Source organism: Ptychodera flava, chromosome 10 (genome assembly GCF_041260155.1).
Source record: "Ptychodera flava strain L36383 chromosome 10, AS_Pfla_20210202, whole genome shotgun sequence".
Classification (NCBI taxonomy): domain Eukaryota; kingdom Metazoa; phylum Hemichordata; class Enteropneusta; family Ptychoderidae; genus Ptychodera; species Ptychodera flava.
This window is the reverse complement of record NC_091937.1, coordinates 24931534-24958564: the sequence shown is the minus strand read 5'-3', so window position 1 is coordinate 24958564 and position 27031 is coordinate 24931534. Positions and strand designations below refer to the sequence as shown.

Below are 27031 nucleotides of genomic sequence, written 5' to 3'. Positions count from 1 at the left end.
TCATTCGGCTTGCACAGTTCATTTTTACTTTTGAGATGTGTCATGATGTTTATTAGTTTGAGTTGCAGTCCTCATTAATGCAATCCTTTGAGAGAATGTTAATATCGAATAGAGCAAACGGCCTTCATTGAATGTTCACGCATCAATTGCGTGACAGGATCAATATACAGAGCATCGGAAATATGATATTCGGATCATGGTGAACTCGACAATGTCGCAGATATTTACAAGTGCGTCTATGAGTGCAAGAAGTCTTCTTAGTGTCTAGAATTTATATATATCTGCCTTGGAAACTTAGCTTCTGACTGTCAAATTACTCTACCTGTCTGCTGCTTTAGCTGGTGTGGACTGCTTTTGAAGCCTAAACTTGCCAAGGATATTTATTTTTTGCCGTCTTCTTGGCGCCTTAATGGAAATATTGATGCTCCACATTGGTATTAACACTGTGAACAGTGCTGAACTGCAAATATCAATAAATTTAAGGTTGATGTACTTCATTTATCCGTAAAAATGTCACGATAACCTTTGGTTGCTTTCATTCTCGGTAATGACAGACTTTGAAAACTGGTTTGGCAAAAGTTGAAAACTTCCATTTTCGAGGCGAGTTTTCCGCGAAGGTAGAATGCGTCTGGGGAACAGATTTTCATTCTCAATTTTATACAATACTTTTCTCATCTACTATATGTGGGGCCTCATTTTGAAGCTCTCAGAGTAAGAAAAATTTTCGCCGTAATAGTTTTTCGAAAGTCGAAATTTTTATTTTCACCCAAAGAGAACACACTCAGGTATGGCGGCCATTTTGAACTTCAAATGTTAGATATTGTTTTCTCTAATACCAAACTTTATACGGTGAACCATGATTATTATAATAGATAAGTCTATAGCAAGAGAATGATTGAAAGTTTCATTGACGAAAGATTAAGAAAACGTCGAAGTTTTCCACATTTTTGGCGCATACTACTTTGAATCATGACTTTGTTGTCAACACGGTTCCAGAAAGGAGAATTTCAATTAGCAACGTATTTTCCTCGGCATCCGAAATCTGAATTTCATTCGCCGTTTCATTTTAGCGAGCCTTCAATAATTACAGGGGGTGGGTCGGGGGAATTCCGTGCGCACCTGTACTGTAAAATGTGACTCTCCCCTATGCCTTGAATCTCAAATGTGACCCTCCCCCTAGTGCGGTATTCTAAAACTTGAACCCCCCATCACTGCAGTATTCTCCCCAGGAATAACTGAAACAGTATCAGCTTATTTACATAACAATTACTTTAATTGTTATGTAAGTTACGGACTGAAATTACAAAGGGGATGGCTTTTGGGAGGGAGGGTTGCAATTTATTACGCAAGCATTTTTGAAGGGTCATGCATTTGCGGGAGGGTCACCATACATTGCGCAACCATTAGGCGGCAAGATGTGGCTGGTATAGTGCTTCACCAAAAATACCAATATATGGGAGTCTATCAGGCAAACTATTGACCATTTACCCTCACACAAAAAGCTATATCTGTACATTTATATATGTTTGAAAATATATGTAAATGTGCTTTGCTTGGAGTGGGAAGTAAAACATGCATGAGTGTACAAGAAATTGGATTTATGGATTTCATTGAAAAACTTGTCGATAATGTGTATGTATTTAAAAGAATCAATGTATTTCGCCGGCAATTTCCTATTCAGGAAATATCAAATGGACATTTAAAGGTTTGGCCGTAAAATCATCTTCTGTTGAAAGTGACCCTCCTCCAAGATAGGCTTATAAAAAGTGGCCCTCCGCCTTGGACAGTTTTCTAAAAAGTGACCCAATTCCCCGGCCTAACCCCTTGTTATTACCGAAGGCTACCTTATCTGATAATATTCTAAAAGGTCAATAAAGTCAGAAGCACAAACAACACGACCTCCATGATTGTACAGATTGTACACAGTCTACACTGACACACAGTTATCGGTCGCCGAGGGCCGAGTCGTAGCCACAATACTTGGGACGTGAAATTCGTTCAAATGTTTAGTAAAAATAGAGCATCGCTGTGCATTCCTGACACAGATCGTTCAATGAAGTGTAAATCACTGAAGGCCTTCTATAATTTGCAAGAGCTCTGGTACAATGATTTCCAGTCTAAAGTGGGTCACGACACGTTATGTCGACACGGCCTAATGCGGTACTGAATATTTCTCCATGTATCTGTCTTTAATATCACTGATTACAGATCGTAACACTACATAGCAGATTCATCTAATGGGAGTGACAAGATTTTAGTCCCTTCAACTGGCATGACAGAATAGATGTTGACTGTAAAAGTTTACGATTATATTATCGCTTACGGGTCGAGCACCAGTGAAAGCACTTTCAATCGTGAATGAAGGGAGCCTGGCGCATAGACTGTTGACAGTCGCTAGTGCCTTTTCGGTCGCTTATTGGTGTAGTATCTCGCAAATACGACGACGGTGGGGGACGCGAAAGCAAGATTTGCACTCGGATTGCCCAGCTCGCACCTTCGGCGCTACGCTTGCAGTCCCCCCCCCCCCCACCCCTGTCGTATGTGCGAGGGACTACACCAATAATGATAATAATAATAATAATAATAATAATAATATTTTATTGCTTGCTTGTAAATATAGGATTTACATCACATTTGTGGCAATAAAAGTGTGATACAAAAATAAGTTAAAATTTTCGTCAATAAAGATAAAGTATTACAGTATAATAATAGTAGCTAATAATAAATATAACTAGGTATTTCTTTGTTTATATAAAGTAAAAATATAATCTGCAAGTTGTTCATTAAAAGAGAACTCTTGTTTTGTTAGTAGAGAAATAAGCTGATTTTCAGCATTGTCGTTTGGGAAGTTGATTTTACTGAAAAAGTTCTTTCTTTGGACTTTGTATTTCTGACAGACTAATAAAAAGTGTGTTTCATCTTCAATACTGTTGGTGTTACACTGATTGCAGTATCTTTCAGTAATTGGGGTTTTTGGAACAGTGTGTCTTCCTTTTTCAATTGCTAGATCATGATTGCTAATGCGAAGTTTGGTGAGTAATTTTCTTTTCTCACCTTGTAACTGTGTTAAGTAGGGTTCTAATCTAAAATTATGCTTTATTTTGGCATACATTCTTAGTTTACTATTTTCATCAGTGACCAATTTTTTCCAAAAGACCTCATAATTGTTTGTTAAATTTGTTTTCATTAATCCAGTTATAACTTTGTGGTGTTTAAGTGATGGAGCTTTATCAAGGAGAAAGTCCATTCCATTGTCTTTAATTAAAGCACTTAAACAGTTAAACCAGGATCTATTGTTAGTGTTGTTTACCATTTGCTCCAGAAAAGCTTCTTTAGCGAGATTATAATGTGGCAGTTGTACGATATGAAGCCAGTGTTTAACAATATTAAGTTTGATCTCAAGTAGAAGAGGGAATTGTCCTAGTTCACCCCTCACAGCGGCATTACAAGCTTGTCTATTACACTGTAAAATGTTCTTACAAAATTTGAGGTGAGTTTTTTCAATTGCTGATTTATCCCACTTCTTGTAGTCCATGAAATCTTGTCCCCAAATCTCTGAGCCATACAGTAAAACAGGTTTAATGAAAACATTGAATAGATGTAGGGAAAATTTTATCTTTTTGTTGTGCAATAAAACCTTTTTAAACTATACAAAGATTTTGCTGCTTTATCAGCCAAATTTGTAATTGTGTCACTAAAACTGCCATTTGATTTAATTGTCAGTCCTAAGTATGTATAGCTCTTAACAGATTTGATGCATGTACTACCATAGTTAAATAAGTGTTTATCTATCAAAGGAGATTTACTAAAATTAATTGCTTGGGTTTTCTGTAAATTAACATCAAGTTTCCAATTGGAGCAAAATGTGTGTAGTGTATTTAACTCCCTCTGCAAACCTTCTTTTGAAGTAGAGATTAAGACAAGGTCATCAGCGTAAAATAATGAGTTAACTGGGGTATTATTCAACACTGGTGGTTGAGTATCTACTTTGTCTAGATTTGTTTTCAAGTCATTGACATATAAATTGGACAGACTAGGACTTAAAACACAGCCCTTAACTCCTTTTTCAACTTTCGAGTTGGGCGAGACAAAATTATTCGTTTTGATGCGTAACTTTGTGTTAGTGTACATGTGTTTTATAAGTCTATATAATTTGCCATTCATATTATTTTTGAGAATCAAGTTTATGAAAAAAGACCAACTCTCCATACCGAGTCGAAAGCCTTAGCAAAGTCAACAAAACAAACATAAATGTTCTGCTTATTGTTAATATATTTATGTATTATTGTCTTCAGGGTAAATATGTGATCTATTGTGCGATGGTTTTTGCGAATCCAGCTTGATTATTATGTATAATATGATTGTCATCTAAAAAACTATTTAGCCTTTCATTTAGAATGTAAGAGAAAACTTTTCCTACACAACTTCCAACAGAAATGCCCCTATAATTTTTTGGGTCATATTTATCTCCTTTTTTAAATAAGTGTGTCATAATGCTTGTATTCCAGATGTCTGGAAAGTTGGATGTGTCTAGAACTGCATTAAATAATTTAGCTAAGGGTTTACAGAGAAAGGAGGAACCATGTTTTAACAACTCTATACAAAACCCATCAATCCCTGCTGCTTTTTACTTTTTAAATTTCTAATTGCTGATAACACTTCATTAGTTGTTATTGACTTATCCAGCTGCTGATTAGCCTGATTCTTAGTTTCTTCAGATGTTAAACTATCAATAATTTGCTGTTGGAAATCATTATACCTGTCATTTTCAATTGAGCAAGAATTTTTGTAAAATTCCATCCATGTTGCTGCTGAGACACAATCTCCAGTATTATTATCTTTATCATTATTTTTAAGTACTTGATCAATTTCCACATATCATGTGAATTGTTAGCATGTAGACTGTTTAGTTTGTCTAAGTTGCTTTGCCAGAATGGCAATTTCTTATTTTAACAAGTTTTTTAAACTTCTTTTTCTTTGTATAATAGATAATTTTTAACTGACTGTCATATGGAGCTTTATTTAATAGTTTAGCTGTTGCTATAAGGTCCCTTTTTGCTGCATCACATTTTTGTCAAACCATTTTGATTTCTTTCTCTTTTAAATTTTTCTTTCTCTGCTTTTGTCTATTGAAAATTCCACTGCAGGCTTTATCTAAGATGTCATTAAAATGCTTAGTGGCTGAGTTAATGTCAGATTTGCTATTACCAATATTAGTATTCAAAAATTCTGCAAAATCTTTTTGTAGCTCATCTGACGCTAATCTATCCGTGTAATTGAAAACAGATAACTCATCCCATTTCCATTTTTGGGGCATTTGTAACAAATTCACAGTATCTTTAACACTACTTGGATTAAAATTTGTTAGTTTGAGAAGAGTTGAAATTTGACAGTGATCTGAAAAATTGTGAAATTGTGTATTTAAAATACTCAAAGTTATCAATGATGTCTGTTGTTGCAAGACCATAATCTACTACACTGTTTCCATTCCAGTGGTAACATGTAAATTTTCCACAAATATCTCCTGGTAGTCTGCCATTCATAATTCTTGTATTGCTGGTAGTCCAATAAGAGACAGATAAAGCACAAGGGACTGTCAACACTCTACCTGACGCATTGCGCCATCTGTAGTTTTGCATGACATGAAATCCGACGCGACGTCTGGGCCGTCATTATGAGTGTGGCTTGCATATCAATGAAGTTATGAAACATCATTTTTTGCATACAATGGTTTCCCTATGGAGACAGTAATGGCAATGTAGACATATATCAAGAAATACTGCACAAAATTTCATGAAACTTTTCACTGATGACAATCTCAGAACATTATAATGATACTGTGAGTGTCATGTCAATTATCTGCTCATTTGCATATTTAATAAACTTTTGTAATTAATCTGCTACAAATATTGATCTGAAAGATATCTAATTGTACTGAGAAGTATTGAGCAGTGTCAAGTTAAGAAACAGGTCATTTGTATATTTAATGAAGTTTTGTAATAAGTCATATAGCTCCGATACAACTGCACAAACTTTGATGAAATCTGTTGCAGATACTGATCCGACAGATATCTGACTACGCTGTGAAGCATTTAGCTGTGTGAACATAATTAAGGGTTCATTTGCATATATAATGAATTTTGCAACTAGTGATATAACTCTAATATTTTGGCACCAAATTTTGTGAAACAAGCTACAGATATTGATCTTATAAATGTCTACGTGAGAAGTACTGTGCAGTGTCAAGTTAATTAAAGGTTCATTTGCTTATTTAATGAAGTTTATAATTGTTGATATAACTCCGTAATTACAGCAGTAAATTTTATGAAAACGTGCTACAGATGTTGATCTGATAGATATCTAATTGTCCCATGAAGCATTGAGCAGTGTCAAGTTAATAAATGGCTCATTTGCATATTAAATGAAGTTTTGTAATTAGTCATATAACTCCGAGAGTTCTGTGCGAAAGTTTATGAAACCTGCTACATAGTGATCTGACAGATATCTGATTGTTCTCTGAAGTGTACTATTATGTAATGGACCTGTTGTAAACCACATGAGCACATTCAGTTCACATCTGGCTACAAGTTTAAAACTTTTGCTTTTACATGCCTTTTCCGATTTGTTTAAGATGGATGTACGGGCGGTAAACTATGACGTTCATTAAAACATATTCAGAACATATTCATATTTATATGCTGAATTTTGAGTAAACGTTACCTAACCCTTAAGCATAATTTATGAACATCGTCATTATGTGAAATGACCTTGAAATGTCATATTTTTGTACGATCAACATCTGTTTCGAGAATAATCAGATCTGGAATAGTCATTCAGAAAGTTAATTAATTCTGCAAATTAGCAGTAATTATGCATGTCACACCCACCAAAACTGACTAGACCTTGCCACAACCAACAGAAGCTGTGTATCGGGTTAGATTAGATTCTGATGACCCAGCGGTTCACCTCCTCTGATGAGACGATAAAACCTATTTGATGCCGATATTTACATTGAGTAGGTAGCACTTAACCTTGAAGCATATTTTGAGTTTTCGAATTCTATATAAGAGTCAAATAACAGATAAAAAGGTTTCAAAGTTGAGCGCCGCGAAGGCTCTCTCCTTGTTGATCTGCCTCAGTCTGCCTTAATGTTGAATGTACCGTTCCACAAAACAATGCAAGACCTTTGGCCGAAGCAAAGGTGATTATGTGCAATAACTTATTACCAAAACAAGCATGCATAGTCGTCCTGAAATGCACCCTTGGCGCTATTTTTGGCGCCTGAAATCATATACAGTACTTTGTAACATCGTCCACTCGCACAAACGGACCCGTGCTACCACTAACTACCACCATGGATGTAAAAAAACTATTTTTACATCCATGCTACCACTAACCACCTGATTTCGGGAGCATCAAGCTGCTGGACAAGAGATCTTGGAAAGAGGAGATGGCTTTGTAAATAATCGCTCCTAACTTTCAAAAGAACAAAGCGTGGAGCAACGGTCCCATTGTGATCTTAGTCTTTCATTATAATTGCTAATCTGCATCGCATTTGGCACAGTCTCTCACTGTCCCTCAACAATAATGGAAACTGGACCTGAGGGGTCGGGTCACCTCGGCTGAACCGGACCAGCCCGTAACAGCAGTCACCCTATAAAGCCGTGGGTCTATAGTTGTGGTATTTTACGACTTTTACCCTCCACCATGGCTTTGCATGGCAGGGCTGTGTGTCACCGGCGTTATACGGCTGTGGTGGGAGGCCGTATAACGCCGGCGAGTCAGAAAACCCGGACCGAGACGAGACCAAAAGACCTCCTATCTTACTGATAGAAAAGTTACGGGGTTTTTTTGCACAAAGGCAGCATCTGTACCAATGCCACGGGGAAAAAAGGACGTTGATCCACTTCTGTCTTAGTCAAAGAAGTGATATCCCACCCCTACAATCGACTAAAAAATGCTTGTTCATTTTCGTACATTCTATAGTCAGTGGTTACATAGTTCTCCGAATTTGAATCTTAATCTGAGGCTGCCTCAGATTCCACACACATAACATACATGTACTATAGTATCGGTAATGTAGAAAAATGGTGCAGAGCCACTGTATGGTGCCTGTCAATAGACAAAAGTTGGCTATTGACACGCGGGACGTTTTTCTTCATAATTCACCACATTTTAGTGAAATAAACTGCTCTTCTTCCACGTAAATGAAGAACACATTGTTCTGCCATGTAGTAATTACAAAATAAGTTCAATATTTTGCAATGCTAGCGAAAGCCGTCACGCACGGTACGTCGTACGCGTTCCGTTCACCGTGTCACTCTAGTATAACCACGGTCCTGCATACGCGTATTTTTGCCGATTGGTGATACTTATTTGGTACAATGCCACCCTTTAGTGATGATGAAGTCCGTTTTGCATTGTAAAAGTCGGAAAATCTTAGTAGTTCACGTCAGAGAACTGTCATGACAGGCATCGTGATTTCCGATGGCCGCGACATTGACAGCTTGGTCGCTTTCGACATAACTCCGCATGCCTGCATAGAGAAACGACTATTACGATGGTGACAACATTCTAAAGCTTCGTCAGCTAATCCCAAATAGCAAGCAAAATGCACCCGAAGCCTAACTTCACGGCCTAGAACGGCGCGAGGCAAGAGCCAGAGAGAAAGATACAAGGAGTCTCAACACGGGGAGCCGACATTTTAACCTTGACCTCCAGTTCGGGTCAGCACTGGTGTGCTGCCTCCATGGTATAGTAAAGCCAATGACCTTGGGTACGACAAAACTGTACCCGGAAATTAAAACATTTTGGTAAAATTTTTTTCTCGCTTAAAACATCGTAGTAAACATTGCTATCACTTTCAATATCATGTCTTTCCTTTTCAATGTGCAAAAAAGTTTTCAATATGAATCTATACTTGACAAATAGGTTTGCAGGGGAAGCAAAGTCGCCTTGCCCCCACAAATTGATTTTTTACCTAATAAACGTTCTGTTTACTTTATAACATTATTCTCAGAACTATTCTTAAAAGATGATGCCATTCAGGAGAAATTCCTGACTCTCCAATTGCAATAGCATTACCTCTTATCCTCATATTTCGGCTTTTCCTTTGCAATTAAAAGAACCGTGGACGACGACTTTGTTCATTCTTACGAACAAAATGGCAGAGGAAAACATTCTGAGAAGCATGAGGAAGTTTATTTCCCTAAAATCCGGTAAAATTTGGCTAAAAAAGTCCCGCGTGTCAATAGCCAACTTTTGTCTATTGACAGGCGCCTGTCAATAGCCACGGCATAAAATTAAACCTATGAGCTCCCAGTTTACTTTCCTATAATGTGTTTATAAATGGTGAATCTAATTTCTAAAAAATGATTACTTAAATCTCCTGTATGTATGTTTCTAATACAAGGTTACCTATTTTGAATTCACAGTAGATATCATGGTAGAATCTGAATCTGGCGCTTATCGCTTAGGCCAAAATGCCGACAAGTTCGCATGTTTCGAGCTCGCCTTGAACTCAAGTTGAAAAAACCTCAACAAATCTTTTTTCAGTTGTTCCAATCGTTGATTGTGCTATCTCTTGCTTTGTGCATCGATCTTTGACACTCTCAACAAACTGCAAGCTTTCTGTAGTATTGTATATATGATGTATTTACAACGCCTGGCCTGAGGGGTCATTATGGTCTCGTCTCGACTCGTCTCGGTCCGGGTTTTGAGACTCGCCGTATAACGCCGGTAACACACAGCCCTGCCATGCAGAGCTACCTCCACCACAGCGTTAAAAGTCGTAAAAGTCAAAATGAGCCTGTAAACAGTAGGAATACCGTCTGAAAAGACCACAACTGTGGACCCATAGCTGCAGTCACCCTAGCCATACGAGTATGGCGGGAGTGTCTGGCCTCGGCGAGTTGACAGCTTAGGTGTTGCTGACGAAATATACTACAGTGCCTTTCACCTAGGTACCGCAACTCAGCGTGTGAGACAGACACAATCCACGTACAAAACACACGATTAGCTTGTGTATCACGGACACATTTCAAAGCCACCGACTCGTCGATTAATTACCGTAAACCAGCATAGGGCAGCCACTGTCTAGACTGAGAGATAAACAGTTGACTAGGCTTGATCTACAATGTAGCTGTTTATTTTACAATTTCAGCTAAGAGTTCAAGAGGTGAAATATCTCAACAGAAACAAACTAAAAAGTCACACATTGTAGATCAAGTGTATCTCTCAGTCTAGACAGAGCGGCTGCCCCATGCTGGTTTACTGTAATAAATCGACGAGTCGGTGGCTTTGAAATGTGTCCGTGATACCCAAGCTAGTCGTGTGTTTTGTACGTGGATTGTGTCCGTCTCGTACGCTGAGTTGCGGTACCTAGGTGAAACGCACTGGCACTGTAAATACAAACAAATCAAGTGACGTAGTACATTACTGTAAAACAGGTTAAACTGTGCTTGAGACCATAGACGTTCGATTTCTTTTTACCTTCATTGGATATTGTTCTAAATACGCCATTTCGTTGTGGGGTTCAATGGTGTACTCCGGAAGGTCGTCACTGGCTGTCATTACGTCCTTTGTAACTGTACTTCGATACCCAGATCCGCCATAATATCCCATCAGTGAGTACTCAAGTCCCTGCATAAACTGAGAAAAGTCATCGGGGCTTTGCACGGGCACTCCACGGAAGAGAAGAGCACCGTGGACGTGTAACTCGCGTTCAATGATGTCACGCGTTCCCTTCGCAAAATCACTGATGGATGCCGAGGGTTTCACGGTGTACAACGCTGGAAAGTTGTCTCTTGGACTCGCTAGGTAATCCGGAAACTTGCTCCCTGGTCGGAGAGCTCCTGGTAGCCATCTGCGCCCCGCTAACAGCGCTGTCGTCTGGGGTGGAATCTCAACTCGGTGAGCGTACTCGAATTTGGTACTTAGTCTTGAACTTGTGGAAGAGCATCGTGAGAAATTTACCCCACGGAGTGCCGATGAGACTTTACCGGAAACGATTGAACGGACCCCCATGGTGTATCTAATTTTGTCGTACATTCAGTTAAACGAGGCTTTCTTATGACTGTGGATCATTGTGTGATTTATAATCTTGTCATTTCTACCGCTGGCTGCGCTCTACTTAGAAGGGATTGTACTGTGGCCGAAAATGACACTATCCTTCTTCAAATTGTAACTCCTTCTCAAGATTTTAACTACTTTCCGCAGATTAGAGCTACTTTCGTTCCCCAGCTTTCGGTAAGCTTATATTTGAGCTGCGATAAACAGATTTGAACATCCGTCTTCGGATTCTAGCCACACTTTACATATTTAAAACGCGCTCTTCAAATACAACATCACTTTTTTCTTTCTACAGATTTGAGCATACTTCAGTAAACCAAGATATGAACGAGGTGTAGCATTACTTTCCCTTTATTGCAATACTCAAAACGCCATCACTATGACTAAGGAGTGGGTCAATTTGATATCCTGAGGGCGTGGAAGATTTTTGAAGAGATAATCAAGGAGACGGCTCCTGGAAAAAAATATACAGCCAAGGATGCTAGAAAAATATTTAAGAGACTGCCGGCATATATGAAGAAAATATAACGTACTGACAGTTACTTTCAAACATTACTGTTCATTTTTGGCGGGAGCCACGTTTTTTAGCATCTTTCACTTGAGGCGCCTCATATTCATACCATTTCTTATTTTCGGCATACCCGAGGAGACCACTTGCATATTGCATAACATCTGATTTCACTTCATTTCACGACCAAACAGAAGCTACAGGATTTGATTCAGATGACCCGACATCTCTGATGGACCGCAAGCTTATTGGATGCCGATAATAACGTTAATATGTAACATTTAAATTTGTAGCATATTTTGAGTTTTCGAATTCAATTAAAGAGTCATAACCGATAAACAGTGTGCAAAGTTGAGTGCTTGGCAGCTTCGCTCATTGTTGATCTGCCTCTGCATTCACGTTGAATGTACCGTTTCACAACCTAATGTTAGACTGTCTTTGACCCGGGGAAGCAAAATTGCAGCATATGCCATAACCTTTGACTCTAACATTAAATGTATAGGATATGTATACGCTCAACGTTCCTCACGTGTCACTCAACACATTGGGGTGACCGTGGCCTACCATATAATTGCGCTCGCATTGTGCAGTGTTTCAAATTCTTTAACGGGTTTGTGCCACATTCATGTGATTTTAGCCTTCTACCTGGAACAAACTTAATTACTAACAGTTGTAGTGTATATTTAACAGATTGAGGCCACGATGCTGACTTATTTTATTCAAATCTGTAATATTGCTGAAGTTTAGGTTGCTTCAAAAATCCTTTGGCAACTTCCCAGCTTCCTGAAGCAGATGCTGTTTGCCTTAATTTCCATGTCAGCGTGTGCTGCTGTACATTTCTTTCCCTACTAAATTTCGTCATGTCATGTAGAGAAACGGAGAGGGATTATTGACTTTCAGCAAGCATATTCAAGTGCAAAAATAAGATTCCTCCGAGAGCGGAATTGAAATAAAGGATGTCAGAATTCTAAGTGAAGTAGGGAGAAAACTCTTTGTCTCTAACTCCAGTATTCAGCTTGCGAACGCAACATGCACACACGTGCATGTAAAGTGCAGTAATGCTGTGCAGAAATTGATCTCAGTCCGGACTTAACTTTAACAGTGCACGATATCATTTCAGTATATAATGTGAAAGTCTATATGATTGAGTATAGTTTGTGAAATGGTATTAATATGAATTACAATAAATTCTGAAATTTGACATATTCCACAGTGACATCTTCAAATTGCCGACTTAAATTTAGACTTGGTAGATACATTGATTTTGGAAAGGGGATGTAATTATTTCAGAGACTTTGCTAATGTGTGCAAACAAACATTTGCATGCCGGTTGTATTACTCATGCTACACTGAACCGATTGTTTGGCTGTTTTCTCTATAATACGATACAGAGATGGAGAGTTTAAAGTAATAGGCATACACCCAACACAATTGGAGCTTGTGTAATAAAACATGATTGATACATGATATTTATTGATTATGACTTCCAGAACAATATTATTTGCAATACTCCGCGGCACCAGTGATACCTATACCACACTGCCTTTGCATAGTGACTGGAGTGGCACCGTAATCGGATGTTTGTACAGGAAAAGACGCTGTTCACTTGAAATGTACTCTGCTTCGAATCCTCAAATGTCTCTAACTATGTTTACAGGCATGGAACCTTCAATCATGCTTTCGAATGGGCAGAGTTTGTTTACGCTTCAATCAAGGGAGAGATCATACTAATTGAGTCTAAATGATTACACTTCCGAGGTGAATTTGAAATACTTATCTCGGTTTATGTGCAACTTTTATTGTGAATTAAAAGTTTATATCATCCTAACATTTAGTCAACTTGGAAGTTGATTGATTGTTACATTTGATAATTAATCATTAGCACATCTATATATGACTCGCTGTACGTAAGCCAAATATCAAGGCTGAACACTTTGAATTTGAACAAGTACAGCATTGATGACCTTAGTTCACCTCAAACATAAGTATGATAAGAAGCATTAAATGTGTGTATAGCATACATTAGTATGGATAAACATATCATTGTTATTTGATTCATACCATGTTTTGATACATCCTTTTGGCACACGGTGTTCATCTGAGTCTTACTTTGATTAATATAACGCGAATAATGAAAATTACAGCTTTTGTCTTGTGAAAGCCTCTTTATTTAATACATTTGGTCTCTAAGACAAGTAGTCGAGGATTTCTTACATCTTAAAATCATGCAAAAATTTCAAGCCAATGTAACTATTTTATTGGAAATAATTTGAATCAAGTTTGGGATAAGCCCGGAAGATATGCCAAATGCATTACCTAGACCCATTAACATGGCAATGTGACAAAAATGTATGCGCACCATGCAAAATATTAAAAATAGATAGATCTTTGCCCGCAAAAATGTCACTAGAATGAATTGCAATACTGTTATTTTAAATCTATTCCATGCAAAGAACAAGTCACAGTATACGTATATTTTCTCCTTGATTAGATAAATGTATTTTGATTAATTAAGGATGATGTAACTCTTGTGTCTTATATTTCCTGGCCTGTACGTTAAATATAAATTTTGTAAAACAATGTCGACTAGTAAGAATCATCTATCAAAGTAAATGTTAATTATCTCTGTCAGTATCGCTTACAAAACAAGGGAAATATTTTGATCAAGTAAACCGATTCTCAGAGTACAAATGGCTGAATGAATTATTGAAATCGCATTTTATAAGCTCACGTGTGTAAACACGTGGGCTATTGTCATAGCGACGTCTGTCTGTCTGCCCGTGTGTGTGTGTGTGTGTGTGTGTGTGTGTGTGTGTGTGTGTGTTAGTGTGTGTGTGTCTGTCTGTCTGTCTGTCTGTTTACACGATAACTCAAAAACGCCTGAACGGATTCAAGTCAGATTTGGTACACAGGTACCATATGCTACTTGCAAGAACTGATTAGATTTTGGTTAGTGTGGCTTGCATATTAATGAAGTTATGCAATATCGTTTTTTTCCGTACAATGGTTTCCCTATGGAGACGGTAATGACAGTGTAGACATATATCAAGAAATACTGCACAAAATTTTATGAAACTTTTCACAGATGACAGTCTCAGAACATTATGATGATACTGTGAGTGTCATGTCAATTGCCTTCTCATTTGCATATTTAATGAACTTTTGTTATTAGTGAGATAACTCTGAAATTCCTGCACCAAACTTGATGATATTTGCAACAAATATTGATCTGATATATATCTAATTATACTTTGAAGCATTGGACAGTGTCAAGTTAATAAATAGGTCATTTGCATATTTTATGAAGTTTTGTAATTAGTCATATAACTTCGATTTAACTTCACCAAATGTGATGAAATCTGCTGCAGATACTGATCCGACTGATATCTAACTGTAGTGTAAAGCATTCAGTAGTGTGAAATTAATTAAGGGTTCATTTGCATATTTAATGAACTTTGTAATTAGGTATATAACTCTGAAATTACGGCACCAAAGTCTTTGAAATCGGTTACAGATATTGTTTTGATAAATATCTAATTGTACTGAGAAGCATTTGCAGTGTCAAGTTAACAAATAGGTCATTTGCATATTTTATGAAGTTTTGTAATTAGTGATATAACTCCAAAATAACTGCACCAAATGTGATGAAATCTGCTGCAGATACTGATCCGACAGATATCTAATTGTGGTGTAGAGCATTTACTTGTGTGAAGTTAATTAAGGGTTTATTTGCATATTCAATGAACTTTGTAATTTACTCCAAAATAACAGCGTTAAATTTGATGAAACTTACTACAGATGTTGATCTGATAAATATCCAATTGTACTGAGAAGCATTGAACAGTGTCAAGTTAATAATTAGCTCATTTGCATATATCATGAAGTTTTATAAGTAGTCATATAACTCCGGAATAACTGCATCAAATGTGATGAAAACTGCTGCATATACTGATCTGACAGATATCGAACTGTGTTGTATAGCATTTAGTAGTGTAAAGTTAATTAAGGGTTCATTTGCATATTTAATAGACTTTGTAATTAGGTATATGACTCTGAAATTACGGCACCAAAATTTGTGAAACGTGCTACAGATATTGATTTGATAAATATTTAATTGTGCTATGAATCATTGAACAGTGTCAAGTTAATATAGGGATTATTTGCATGTTTAATGAACTTTGTAATTAGTGACATTACTCTAAAATTACTGCATTAAATTAAATAAAACGTGCTACAAATGCTGATCTGATGGATATCTAATTGTCCCATGAAGCATTGAGCAGTGTCAAGTTAATGAACAACTCATTTGCATATTAAATAAAGTTTTGTAATTAGTGATTAAACTCTGAGAGTACTGTGCGATATGAAAAAAACCTGCTTCATTTAGTGATAACATATATCTTGTTGTTCTGTGAAGCGTACTACTATTAATGAACCTGTTGTTAAACACGTGAGCATATTCAGTTCATATCTGGTTTTAAATGTCTGTATGGCCTTATACCTCTGTCTAAATTTTATGAGGCAAATTGATTCATACTTGTATTCATTAGATAAGCACACAGTAATTTATAATAGACTAAACAAGAAAAACTAATAATCGGAATCATTTGTTCTCATATTGCTGCGCTGTCCGAGGAAATCAGAAATGATTAAAATTTTGCTTTCATTTTACGATTTATCTACTTTCTAATCCAGGCAAAGGCTGACCAACAACCTTCTATTTCCTTTAAATCCCAACCGCCCGTGAAGTGCAAATACATTATCAAGTGCTATGACGTCACCTCTTTGCATCTGAAACCCCACCGACGCTTCCCACAATACTTCACGAACGTGCTGCAACACCTCTTCCTCGACGTCACTTCCATCGCCATAATACGCGTGGGAAGGATACTTGTCGTCGGAGATGTCCAAATCAGCCCACAGCGGATGATCCTTATAATAAGTTGCATGATGACCACTCAGTTGATTAAACCAGACCTCTTGCCCTGCAATAAAAATAATAACGACGTTCAAAAACAAAGTACATTTTTGATGACAAAGAAGGATCCAATTGACATTTTTTTGCGGCATGGCAAATCCATTGTGCATTTTTTGATAAAAGCACCAAATTTGGCTCAGATGTGTCTTAGTATGTGTTGAACAAATTCAGATACCGAGCCACTGAAAATCTGTTGAAGCGTTGCCATGGCAACCATTTTTCAAAATGGCCGCCAGACAAGGTATTTCTCACCTAATAAATGTCAACTGCACAACACGTTGAGTAATTTTGGGGTGAATATTTTCAATTAGAAACTATGGGAAGAGTAATTTACAACTTTTTTCAACTTTTCTTAATCGTTTGACTTGTTAAACGGGTAAATACAGACAAAAACACAATTCTTATACATAAAATGTACGGTATTAGATCCTATCATAGGATGACACTATGTCAGCAGTCAAGAAATATTAGGCCATGGGCTAGAGGGGTCTACATGCACCTCTAGGATATCAAATTTTATTTATAGAAGCCTTAGGATCCCTAGATAAGGAAATAAAATTTTAACAGAAAAAAGGGGATGCAATAATTGTTACGTTTGTGTTTTGAGGAGTACCACAAAATCACTATTTTGCGCATACTCACGTGCATTTGTCTGGTAGTACTTGTGAGTCATCTGCTAAGCTTTTTTTAACGTAACCTGACTTGTTGGGTATCATTAGAATGGAAATTTATTCTCCTTTAAAATGACATATGTAATATGCAATATCTTCCATAATTTTTTTATGAAATGGGACCAAAACTTACCCGATACCCCGTTGTATACCAATATTTCAAGCTGTATAAATTATAAAGGTTGGCACACAGAGTATTTCTCGTTACAGAGGGGAGTGCGTCAAGGCTGCTCACTTTCAGCTCTTCTTTTTCTATTGGTCATTGAAACTTTGGCATGTACAATTAGACAACATCATCACATCAGTGGTATTGATTTACCTTATGGTATTTCTGCAAAAATATCACTTTTAGCAGACGACACGACTATTTTTGTTAAAGATAGGCATTCTCTGGAAGCTGTTTTCGAAGTTGTGGATACCTTTCATAGGAGCAGTGGTTTAAAAATGAGTAACAAGAAGACTAAAGCTATGTGGGTTGGGGAAAAAAGGAATTGCAATGAGAAAATTGTAAGTGTAGAGTGGACAAACGACCCAATCAAAACCCTTGGAGTTTACTTTGGTTATGATGAAAAGAAATGTGATTCACTGAATTGGGACGGGAAATTAATCAAATTAGAAAAACTACTTAACTCTTGGGCACAAAGAAATCTAACTATCTTTGGCCGGGTTACAATTGTAAAAGTTTTAGGCATTTCTCAGATAGTTTATTTAGCCAGTGTAATAGGTATCCCAGGCAATATTAAAGTTAAAGTGCAAAATCTCATGGACAACTTCATTAAGAAAAAACGGCCTATAAAAAATCGAATACTCGAATTTGGATATGAGCAAGGGGGAGTAAACCATCTTAACTTAGATAACAAATTAAAAGCCATCAGTGCAATGTGGATCCAAAGGCTCCTTGATAATAAAGGCAGCACATGGACTGCCATTCCTTGGTCCTATTTCCAGCTGGACGATTCTCATGATTTGTTGCAGCAAAATCAATTTTGTAATTCTGTACACATAAATGTCAAATCACAGATTCCAAGTTTTTATGTAAATATTCTCAATGCATGGTACAAAGCAAGTGATAATGCTAAGATGAACAGAGTATTATGGAAATGGACGAATAAATATAATATGTTTTACCCATGTATTACAACAGAAGGTAACACAGAGTATGGAGTACGAACAGAGTCCAATTTTGTTCGTGTAAATAAATTGACATCGAGAGTTTACTATAAATTATTTGAAAAGCAAAAACGTGGAGCAGACGATAAGTTACTTAAGTGGTTTGTATCTTTACAAGCAACAATTTGTATTAGAGTATGGAGAAATATTTACATAGTTACAAAAGAATACAAATCGAGAGAGTTTCAGTGGAAACTATTACACAGACTCATACCATGTAACAAATATTTATTTTACTGGAAAAGGATTGATTTTATGTACTGTAATTTTTGTTTCAGAATTGATACTTTAGAACATCGCTATTTGGAATGTGATGTAGCACAAAATTTATGGAAACATGTTTCGTATATTGCCAGTAATTATACAGGACACAATATTATATTATCAAATGCAGATATTATTTTTAATTGCGACTTAGGTAGGACTAGACCTGGAGATAAAGGCGACATGGTTGACCTCTTAATTCTACTTGCTAAATGGTCAATCCATAAATACTGGGTAACTGGAGGCACAGTAATGCCTGTACAGATTATTTTGAAAAATGAATTTATTCAACGGTACAAAATAGAAAAATTGAAGAATCCACATGCTAGTCAGCTAGAGGAATACGTTAGCATAATCAATTTAATGTAATGTTTTTCTCCGTTTAAGGATACCTTTTCTCTGTAAAATATGAATAATGACAATAAAATGACAAAAGATAAAAAAAAAACTTACCCGATACCCCAAAGTTTGCAATGCAAGTTATAGCTAATCTCAAATTATACCAATGTTTTACCTTGGCATCATACAAATGGCAATGCTTTGTATGATATCTGTTTTATTTGCTACAGGGACATTTTAGTCATGTGAAACAGACTTTTGACAGAAAAAAAGATTGGGATGCGAAAGCTCTACCGGTCATATTTAGAAGGGTACCGCAAAATCACAGTATTGCCAACTCTAATGCGTTTTCGTTCAACCTGTCTTCTTGTAAGTCATCTGCTGAGCTGAATTGTTAACATAACATGGCTTATAGGGTAACATTATAAAGTAATTCTCTTCTTCTTTCAGATAACATATTGTAATATGCAATATCTTTCATAGTTTTTATAAAAAATGTCCAAAACTTGCCCCATATCCCAAACTTTATATTGCAAACTACTGTCACTGCTTACCTCAAATTCCACCAATTTGTACCTAGACATATTACAAAGGGCAATGCTTTGCATGAAATCTGTTTTATTTGCTACAAGAATATGTCAAAATATGAAATAGACTTTTAACAGCAAAAATATTGGGATGCAGTGGCTGTTACGGTCATGTTTTGAAGGGTACCTTAAAGTCAAATTATTGCGAATCGCATCTTTTTTGTTAAGCGTGTCTCCTTTTAAGTCATCTAATCAGCTTATATTTTAACGTAACATGGTTTATTGGGTAACATTGAAAAGTAATTGTATTCTTCTATTGGATGAAATATTGTAATATGAATATCTTCCACTGTTTTTATAAAATATGACCAAAACTTACCCTATACTCCAAACTTTATTGAAAATTAATGTAACTGCTTATCTCAAATTCTACAACCCTTTTACCTAGACATATAATAATAGGCACTGCCTTGTACGAAATCTCTTTTATTTACTAAGGGGACGCGTCATAAATATGAAATATACTTTTAACAGAAAAAAATATTGGAATGCAACAGCTGTTACAGTCACGTTTTGAAGGGCATTGTAAAATCACAATTTTGAGACTCAGTGATGTTTTTGTTAAACCAGTGTTCGTTTAAGTCATCTGCTGAGCCTAACTTATACGTAACCTGGTTTATGGGGTTTAATTACTAAACAGTTCTTATCTGACAATCTAATTTAGTGTGTTTTGGCAGAGCAAGTTTTTGAAAACTAACCATGGTGTGCGTTATACCCGCTGTAAAGGAGATGAAAAAAAGAAAGGCATTATACTGAATTATACAACCAACTGATTGAGGAGCAAGGTGCGGAATTGTGCCTTTATAGGTTTTGTTTGCTAAACTGTATGTAAAGTCTATTTGGCTAAACTAGCTTTATACGTTAAGCACAGCTAATTAGGAAAAGTTTCGCTGATCCAATAATCGTAATCTATTCATTGTACATTACATCGAGTTTACCTGGGCGTTCCTGAAGAAAAACTTGTATAAATATGTCAGAAAGCTGCAATCCCTTCATTAATATTATGGATATATCTGATATTTACCGTGGTAGCTTCTAAACTTCATAAATTTGCAAAAGTTTCTGTATATATGTCAGATAGCTTGGATTTCTTCATTAACAAAACTATGGAAATACATAATACTTAGCTGCTCTAATGATAGTTTCTAAACTTCATAAATAAGCAGAATTTTCTTCAGTACTTTTCACTAGATATGTCCGATATTTAGTCGATTTAATTATCATTTCTAAATTTTATAAGTTATCTCGGGTTTAGCTGGGCATTCTTCAGTAAAATATTTCACGGATATATACGATGTTGAGCAGATCTAATTATCGCTTATTATCTTTAAGAATTAACTCAAGTTTAAAAGGATGTTCTATAGTTTAAAAGCATGTATCCGATACGTAATTGATCTAATTATTGCTTCTACACATTATAAAGCAGCTCAAATTTAGCTTGGTTGACATGTTGAAAACGTTCAAAATTTTGGAATAACTTTGCTTTAATTGTACTATGTCGCTAAATGTACAATTTATTTATTGTGAATACTGAAAAACGTGAAATCTCTGAGGTTTATGTTTCGATCTTGACTGGAGTGTCACTATTTGCCTAAGAAGGAATACATCACATTTGATCAGATAATTGACCAACCAACACTACTTTGCTTAGGTCTTGGGTGTACATGTCAACTGGATAACCGAAATATGATTGGCAGTTGTCTAGGATTGTCGTTTAAACTTGTTGTTTCAGCCTCTGGAAACACCATGGAAAAGAATAAAATACTCGCCGGTTGACTAGCCATGCAAAAGCAAGCACAGGTCCGGGGAGTGCCAAGCACGAGCATCACTGACAAAAGTGCAGGATTGTGTTTGAGCTTTGCTTTCCCTACCTTTTATGTTTGTTACAACGAAAGAAAGTTTAGTAATACAATTTAATGACTATGGTACCATGTTTTTTGCATTTGAATAAAAAATAGTGTACTATCAAGATTCGGACCAAAATACACGATGTTCAAAATATGATGGGCATGAATCTATATTTGTGCAATAGACCATTTACGTGACATTGAAATAACTCTTAAACTGATTTGTAAATCATGAAATTTATGGCAAATTACACAAGATCAGTTTTATGTTAAATGAATTATGAAAAGCACTGTATAAAACATAATATACATAGCCAAAAATAATACAATATGATTGTGTTATCCACTCATGTACTTATTGTAGTTTACATGATAAATCTCTAACATTGACAATTATGGGGACATATAAGAGATTTTCCCCAAAAATGTTATTGCTTTCAGTGTTCAAACTTAAAGATTTGTTATACAAAAAATATTATTATGGTTTTTTTTTGTATGTAGACCTAGGTGTGAATGTAGATGAACAAGAGTTAGAGATTGGGTTAAATTTCCCGCACAGTTTTCCATGTTAGGCCTTATGAGCAAGAACGCCCTGCAAAACTCGTCAATGGCTAATTATAAAGTTTAGAAACGATAATTAGAATGTCAAAATATTGCACATATTCAACGTTTTACTCAAGAACACCCCATCCATTGGCAGAACATGGGACACGCTGTTCTTACACTCAAACACTTTATACCCTTCCCACCACCGCCATGGGCCAATCCAGGCAAATAGTTTGCGGCAAAACCTGGTGAGTGTGCCGTACGTGTGATGCACACATACCAGCTATAACCCTAAAAAGGTTGAAACTGGTGCATTAACGATTACAAATAAGAATAAAATAAAAAACTCTGAACAGTATCTTCTGATAGTTTACTTACACAGGACAGCTAACAGTTGTTCATCGTTAAAAAACATTAAGTTTGGCAATTTCGAATCTTGCACTTTGGCTTAATGTGGCAGCCATATTGTCAATAATTTTATAAAGAGAACTCGCTTTTCTTAGAAAATGAAATAATCAAACAATAAACAATGCAAATAGTAATCTTAATATGCATTCATGATGGTAATACATCAACTATTCACCACAGAATCATCTGTAGAACAGCACCTATGGGATTTTACAGTAATTGATGATCGCTATGTTTAAAAATGGCCGCCACACCAGAACGAGGCTCTATGCTTAAGGGTTTGGTATCCAAATTGATTTTAAAACAATAAAAATATGCAAATAGTAATCTTAATGGGCATTTATGATGGAATACGTGCACTATTCCCCACAGAATCATCTGTAGAGCAACAACTAGGGGATTTTATAGTGACTGATGGTCGCCATATTTCAAAATGGCCGCCACACCAGAATGAGGCTCAATCTGTGGTGGCTCGGTATCCAAATTGATTTATATTATGATAATCTACATTCATACCAAATTTCATGCTTTTATCACAAAATGCACAATTGTTATGAACATTTTGGTTATGCCGCGCCACTAATTGTAGGTTTTTAAATAGTTGAAAACATGTGCATATCATGGTGATCATTCTGAAAATTTCTTAGCGTATACATCAATGAAACCCTCCACAGTGGTTTCAAACAGCGTATTCTCCCTTCTAGAAAACGGCATTATGGTAAGATATTGATATATTAGATTGAGTCCAAAGTTGAGGTGTCCCATTTTTTCGACACTTTCCCAGTTTATGACAATGACTGCAAAGGGAGAAGGCGTCTTCCCACGCTAAACACTTGCCTGTTTAGACAGGTCTCCTATGGCCAACCAGAAAATTTTGAGTATATTATATCATGCTATCATGCGCCATTCTGATTGGACGAGAGCTCATTCCACCGATGCTAAAATATTGTTTTAGCACTGGTAGCAGTGCTAAAACGGGCCCCTAAACCAGCATTTCGAAACTTGCCCGGTCGGTGCATTTGAACGTACCTATCTAAACCACAGACCCTCGAGAAAGACGGTGACCGAAGACCGAATTTCGATACACAGATAAAGTGTGGGTCTGTAACTCACCTCTTGGTGTTAATAAGTTGGGATCGATGATGAAAGACATCTCTGAAGCAGCACGTTTGGGGTATGATGTACACAAATGTTAGGGCGACAGCGCACCGTGCACTTTGCGGGAGTCGAGACGCGATATATCCTCGTACCGCTCTTTAAAATGTAGTCCATACACAAATAAATTGACACTTCCTCACAGTAACGGTATGTCAGATATTATTTACCAAACTTTGGGCTATAACAGATCGGGATGTCCTAACGATGTAGACCAAGAAGTTCAAAATAACAATGCCCCATGGGATGACTCCTGGCGACTGCGACGATATTTGACATCAAATGCAACGAGCAGTGTCAGCGTCCAGCTCTCCCTGCATCGGGCAACACACTCAGAATCTGCACAACTGTTCATCACAGTTGCAGTCATCGCAAGTCTGGATTATTTTAAAACTGCTTGTTTTCTGGTACAATTAACGTCAAAATTATCCATCGAAAACAGATCCTGTAACTTCACTGTGCCACCACTGAATGTCGTGACGGTATGCGGTACAGAATGAGACAAATCTATTTTTAGTATGCCAAAAAAGCCAGGACTATTGTTCATATGTAAATTTATGAAAAAAAATTGTTACTTTTTTCTTTTGATTTGAACTCTTGACCCATTTTCTGTGTGAGTGCAGCAGGTATTTTTTGACAAGTATCGTTCGTGTTGCATGCGAATAAAATGCAATGCCGATATGGACGTAATGCGTATTTATCGTAGGATACTGTGTGCCTGTACGGAATCCCAACTTATAAAAATGCTCGGTCTCGGGCGCAGAATTTCCTACGTTCGATCTCTCAGACGTCCGTTTTCTGCATTTCGCGCTTAGAGTGATGAAAATACCCAAGTAAGACAACAAATACACGCAAGTTGATATAATATAATAGCAATAACCCCCTTCGCAGTCGGGTATACACTCGATTTTGGTACAATTCGCTCCATATAGCACTCGCCTATCGGCTCGTGCTATATGTCGCGCATTGTACCAAAATCTCGTGTATACCCTCCTGCGGCGGGGGTTATTGCTTAAGTATATCATGACAGTTTTGGCACATTTCTGTCAAATTTTTGCAGCACTATGATCAAAAACAACATTTGTATTATATTATATTACAGTTAAATGTCATCTCTGTGTATTTTGGTTGGAGATAGTATAACTTCATTATCACCTGTTTTTGGGTGAGTGATAAAAGCCGGACGATTGTGCCAGTAGGAGAGGGCGCCATCTGGCTCCCACCGATAGGCCCTTCCATTCTCATCCATATACTTGTCAACATCTGCCTTGTCGTCGGTAAAAAATATCTGGAGGAAAAATAAGATCAGGCAATGTTATATATATAATTACGGCCACATTGCACGACACATTTTCTCCGACGCACAATTACTCAAAAGAAAGGATGGATGCGGGGAAAATACCCCCATCCTGAAATGTTTGAAGAGTTTTCTCCCGGGCCTATTGTTGCAGGTTCATATAAATTAAGGATTCCGACATTAATGAGCATCTACCCAACCGATTCGAAAAAATTTATTCAAAAAAGGTTTTCGTTATTTTGAAGTGTAAAAATGGGTAAAAAGTATTTTTGGGAAAAACTATTTTAGAAGGGAGTTTAACAGTTGTGTTCATCTGCCCCAATTATGGTTGGAAGAGCTTTCTTTTCTACCAATCCAAATTTTCCCTTCCCCACAACCAAAGTTCCCAAGTGCCCCTCTCCCACTAAAAGAACTTCCTAGTCTTTGACCGAACTTAATTTGATTCGCTATGTTCTCTTTGTCGACTAATGTTCACTGGCCAGCATCTTTGGAGAATTACCTTGCTGTTGTAGGGACTAAAAGTGGCACGAATGCCAGACGTTCAACTTAGTATATATGCGGTTACTAAAGTTATTAAATGCGATTGGGAATCCAAACGGGAAGGTCGTAAGTCGTCGAACACAGATCTAAATTTTGGACTTGATTGCACTCCTTTGTACGAGACAGGGAAGATGTCACCGTACCAATAATACAGAAACAATATGATACATGCTATTTGAGATTCTGTAAGTGTCCTATCGACGTGGTTGTAAGGTTATTCATAGCGCTGATTTAGCCTTACGAATTTCGTTGAAAGTTTTTTTGGACTAACCTGTTGCCAGGTAAGATTTTCGCCGGGTTTCCTCGTAGGAAGATGTCTATGGTACCTTACCCCCAGTCTTCTCAATTTGTCTATGAGCTCTGGATCCAGATTTGGTAATATCTTTCTACCGTCTGTGATGACACTTTCGCCTCCGTGGTCAGGGAGAGGAGGCACATCACAAAAGAAAAAAATCTGTCATTGAAGGAGAGAAAGATTACACATTAATTGTATCACAATTCTTCGACCGAGAATTATCGAAGAAACACTACAACTTCAGTAAGAATATAAGGAAGGTGCCTTGTGTTTTTTGAATCAATGTCCTATCGAGTTTTAATTTTATGAATAATGGCTAGAATATTCTGTAATTGTACATGCATGCAACGTTGTCACTTTTGTTTTGAGTACGGTTTCTGTGTTTTGTTAAATGGTAGTCATCATAACAATAAACTAAAACATGCCATCCCCCCTCTATTACGACAGTGACCCCATCTCAAACTTCGGAGGTCAATGCGACAATATTTTGCTCCAGTGAGAACGATAACTGCAAGAGAGATGTCGGCTAATCTAACTTCAGTCCATTATCCTAAAACGTCGTCAATCTGACAAAACTCGTTGTACATGAAGTCTTACTACATTAGTGCAGTGATAGGTCTGAGCTTTATACTGGTCCAGCTGTTAATTGCTACGATCTCTGTACACATATTTACAATGGCACAATTTTGTTTACATTTTTGACCTTGAAGCCGTCACTTTAACCATAAGGGTCACATGTCGCCTAATAGTTGTGCTGCAAAAAATGGTGACTCTTCTTTGAGAAGATGCGTGAAAGTTCATAACCATTCAAAAGTGCTTGAGCGAAAAATGATGAACCAACGACCCCTAAAAAATCCTGCCCCACTGTCACTTCTGTGTCAAGATTCTAAGCAGTATTGATTCAGCCGAAGTTAAAAACTGATTTTTTGGTACTGTTGCAGGGCTCGAAATTAGCGGTGGTCCCACGTCAATAGACTATACAAACTTTTCTCTTGGGCTACCACAGTCCACGAAATGGTAGCCCACACGGACTACCAAAGCCTGAGACCTACCTAGTACCTGAAATTCAGTCAGTACTTGGCATGCCATGTCCAGTCCGTCACTTTGGGACGAGCTAAATGCAGTCAAACCCAGGTGGACACAGGAAGGCCATACTATGACTTTGTTATGCAAGTTACGAAGACTACAGGCCGTGTGGTTGAACTTTGCAACAAAGTTTCAATATCTGAAATGACATAACTGATTGACAGGCACTGGAAATGTTGGCCAATGAAAACGCATTTTCGTTGCATTTTGATCATAATGTATCAATCACAATTACACGGAATTATGCCTCCTCCCTACAGTATGTCTCAG

General features: G+C 37.0%; 1 protein-coding gene across 3 annotated transcripts in view; it reads right to left on the bottom strand.

The window, feature by feature from the left end:
• The window catches only part of LOC139142313 (dapdiamide synthesis protein DdaC-like), a 38141-nt gene that overhangs the window by 6000 nt on the left and 5110 nt on the right, over window positions 1-27031 (bottom strand). The window contains exons 2-4 of one of the 3 annotated variants that reach the window (XM_070712218.1): window positions 25652-25834; window positions 24699-24831; window positions 16360-16563 (exon numbers count right to left, since the gene is read on the bottom strand). In XM_070712218.1, the coding sequence (XP_070568319.1) occupies window positions 16360-16563; window positions 24699-24831; window positions 25652-25834 (520 nt within the window). Of the gene's footprint in view, window positions 1-10491; window positions 11286-13016; window positions 16564-24698; window positions 24832-25651; window positions 25835-27031 lie in introns of those variants that run through there. The other 2 variants (XM_070712216.1, XM_070712217.1) reach the window with 2 other exon arrangements.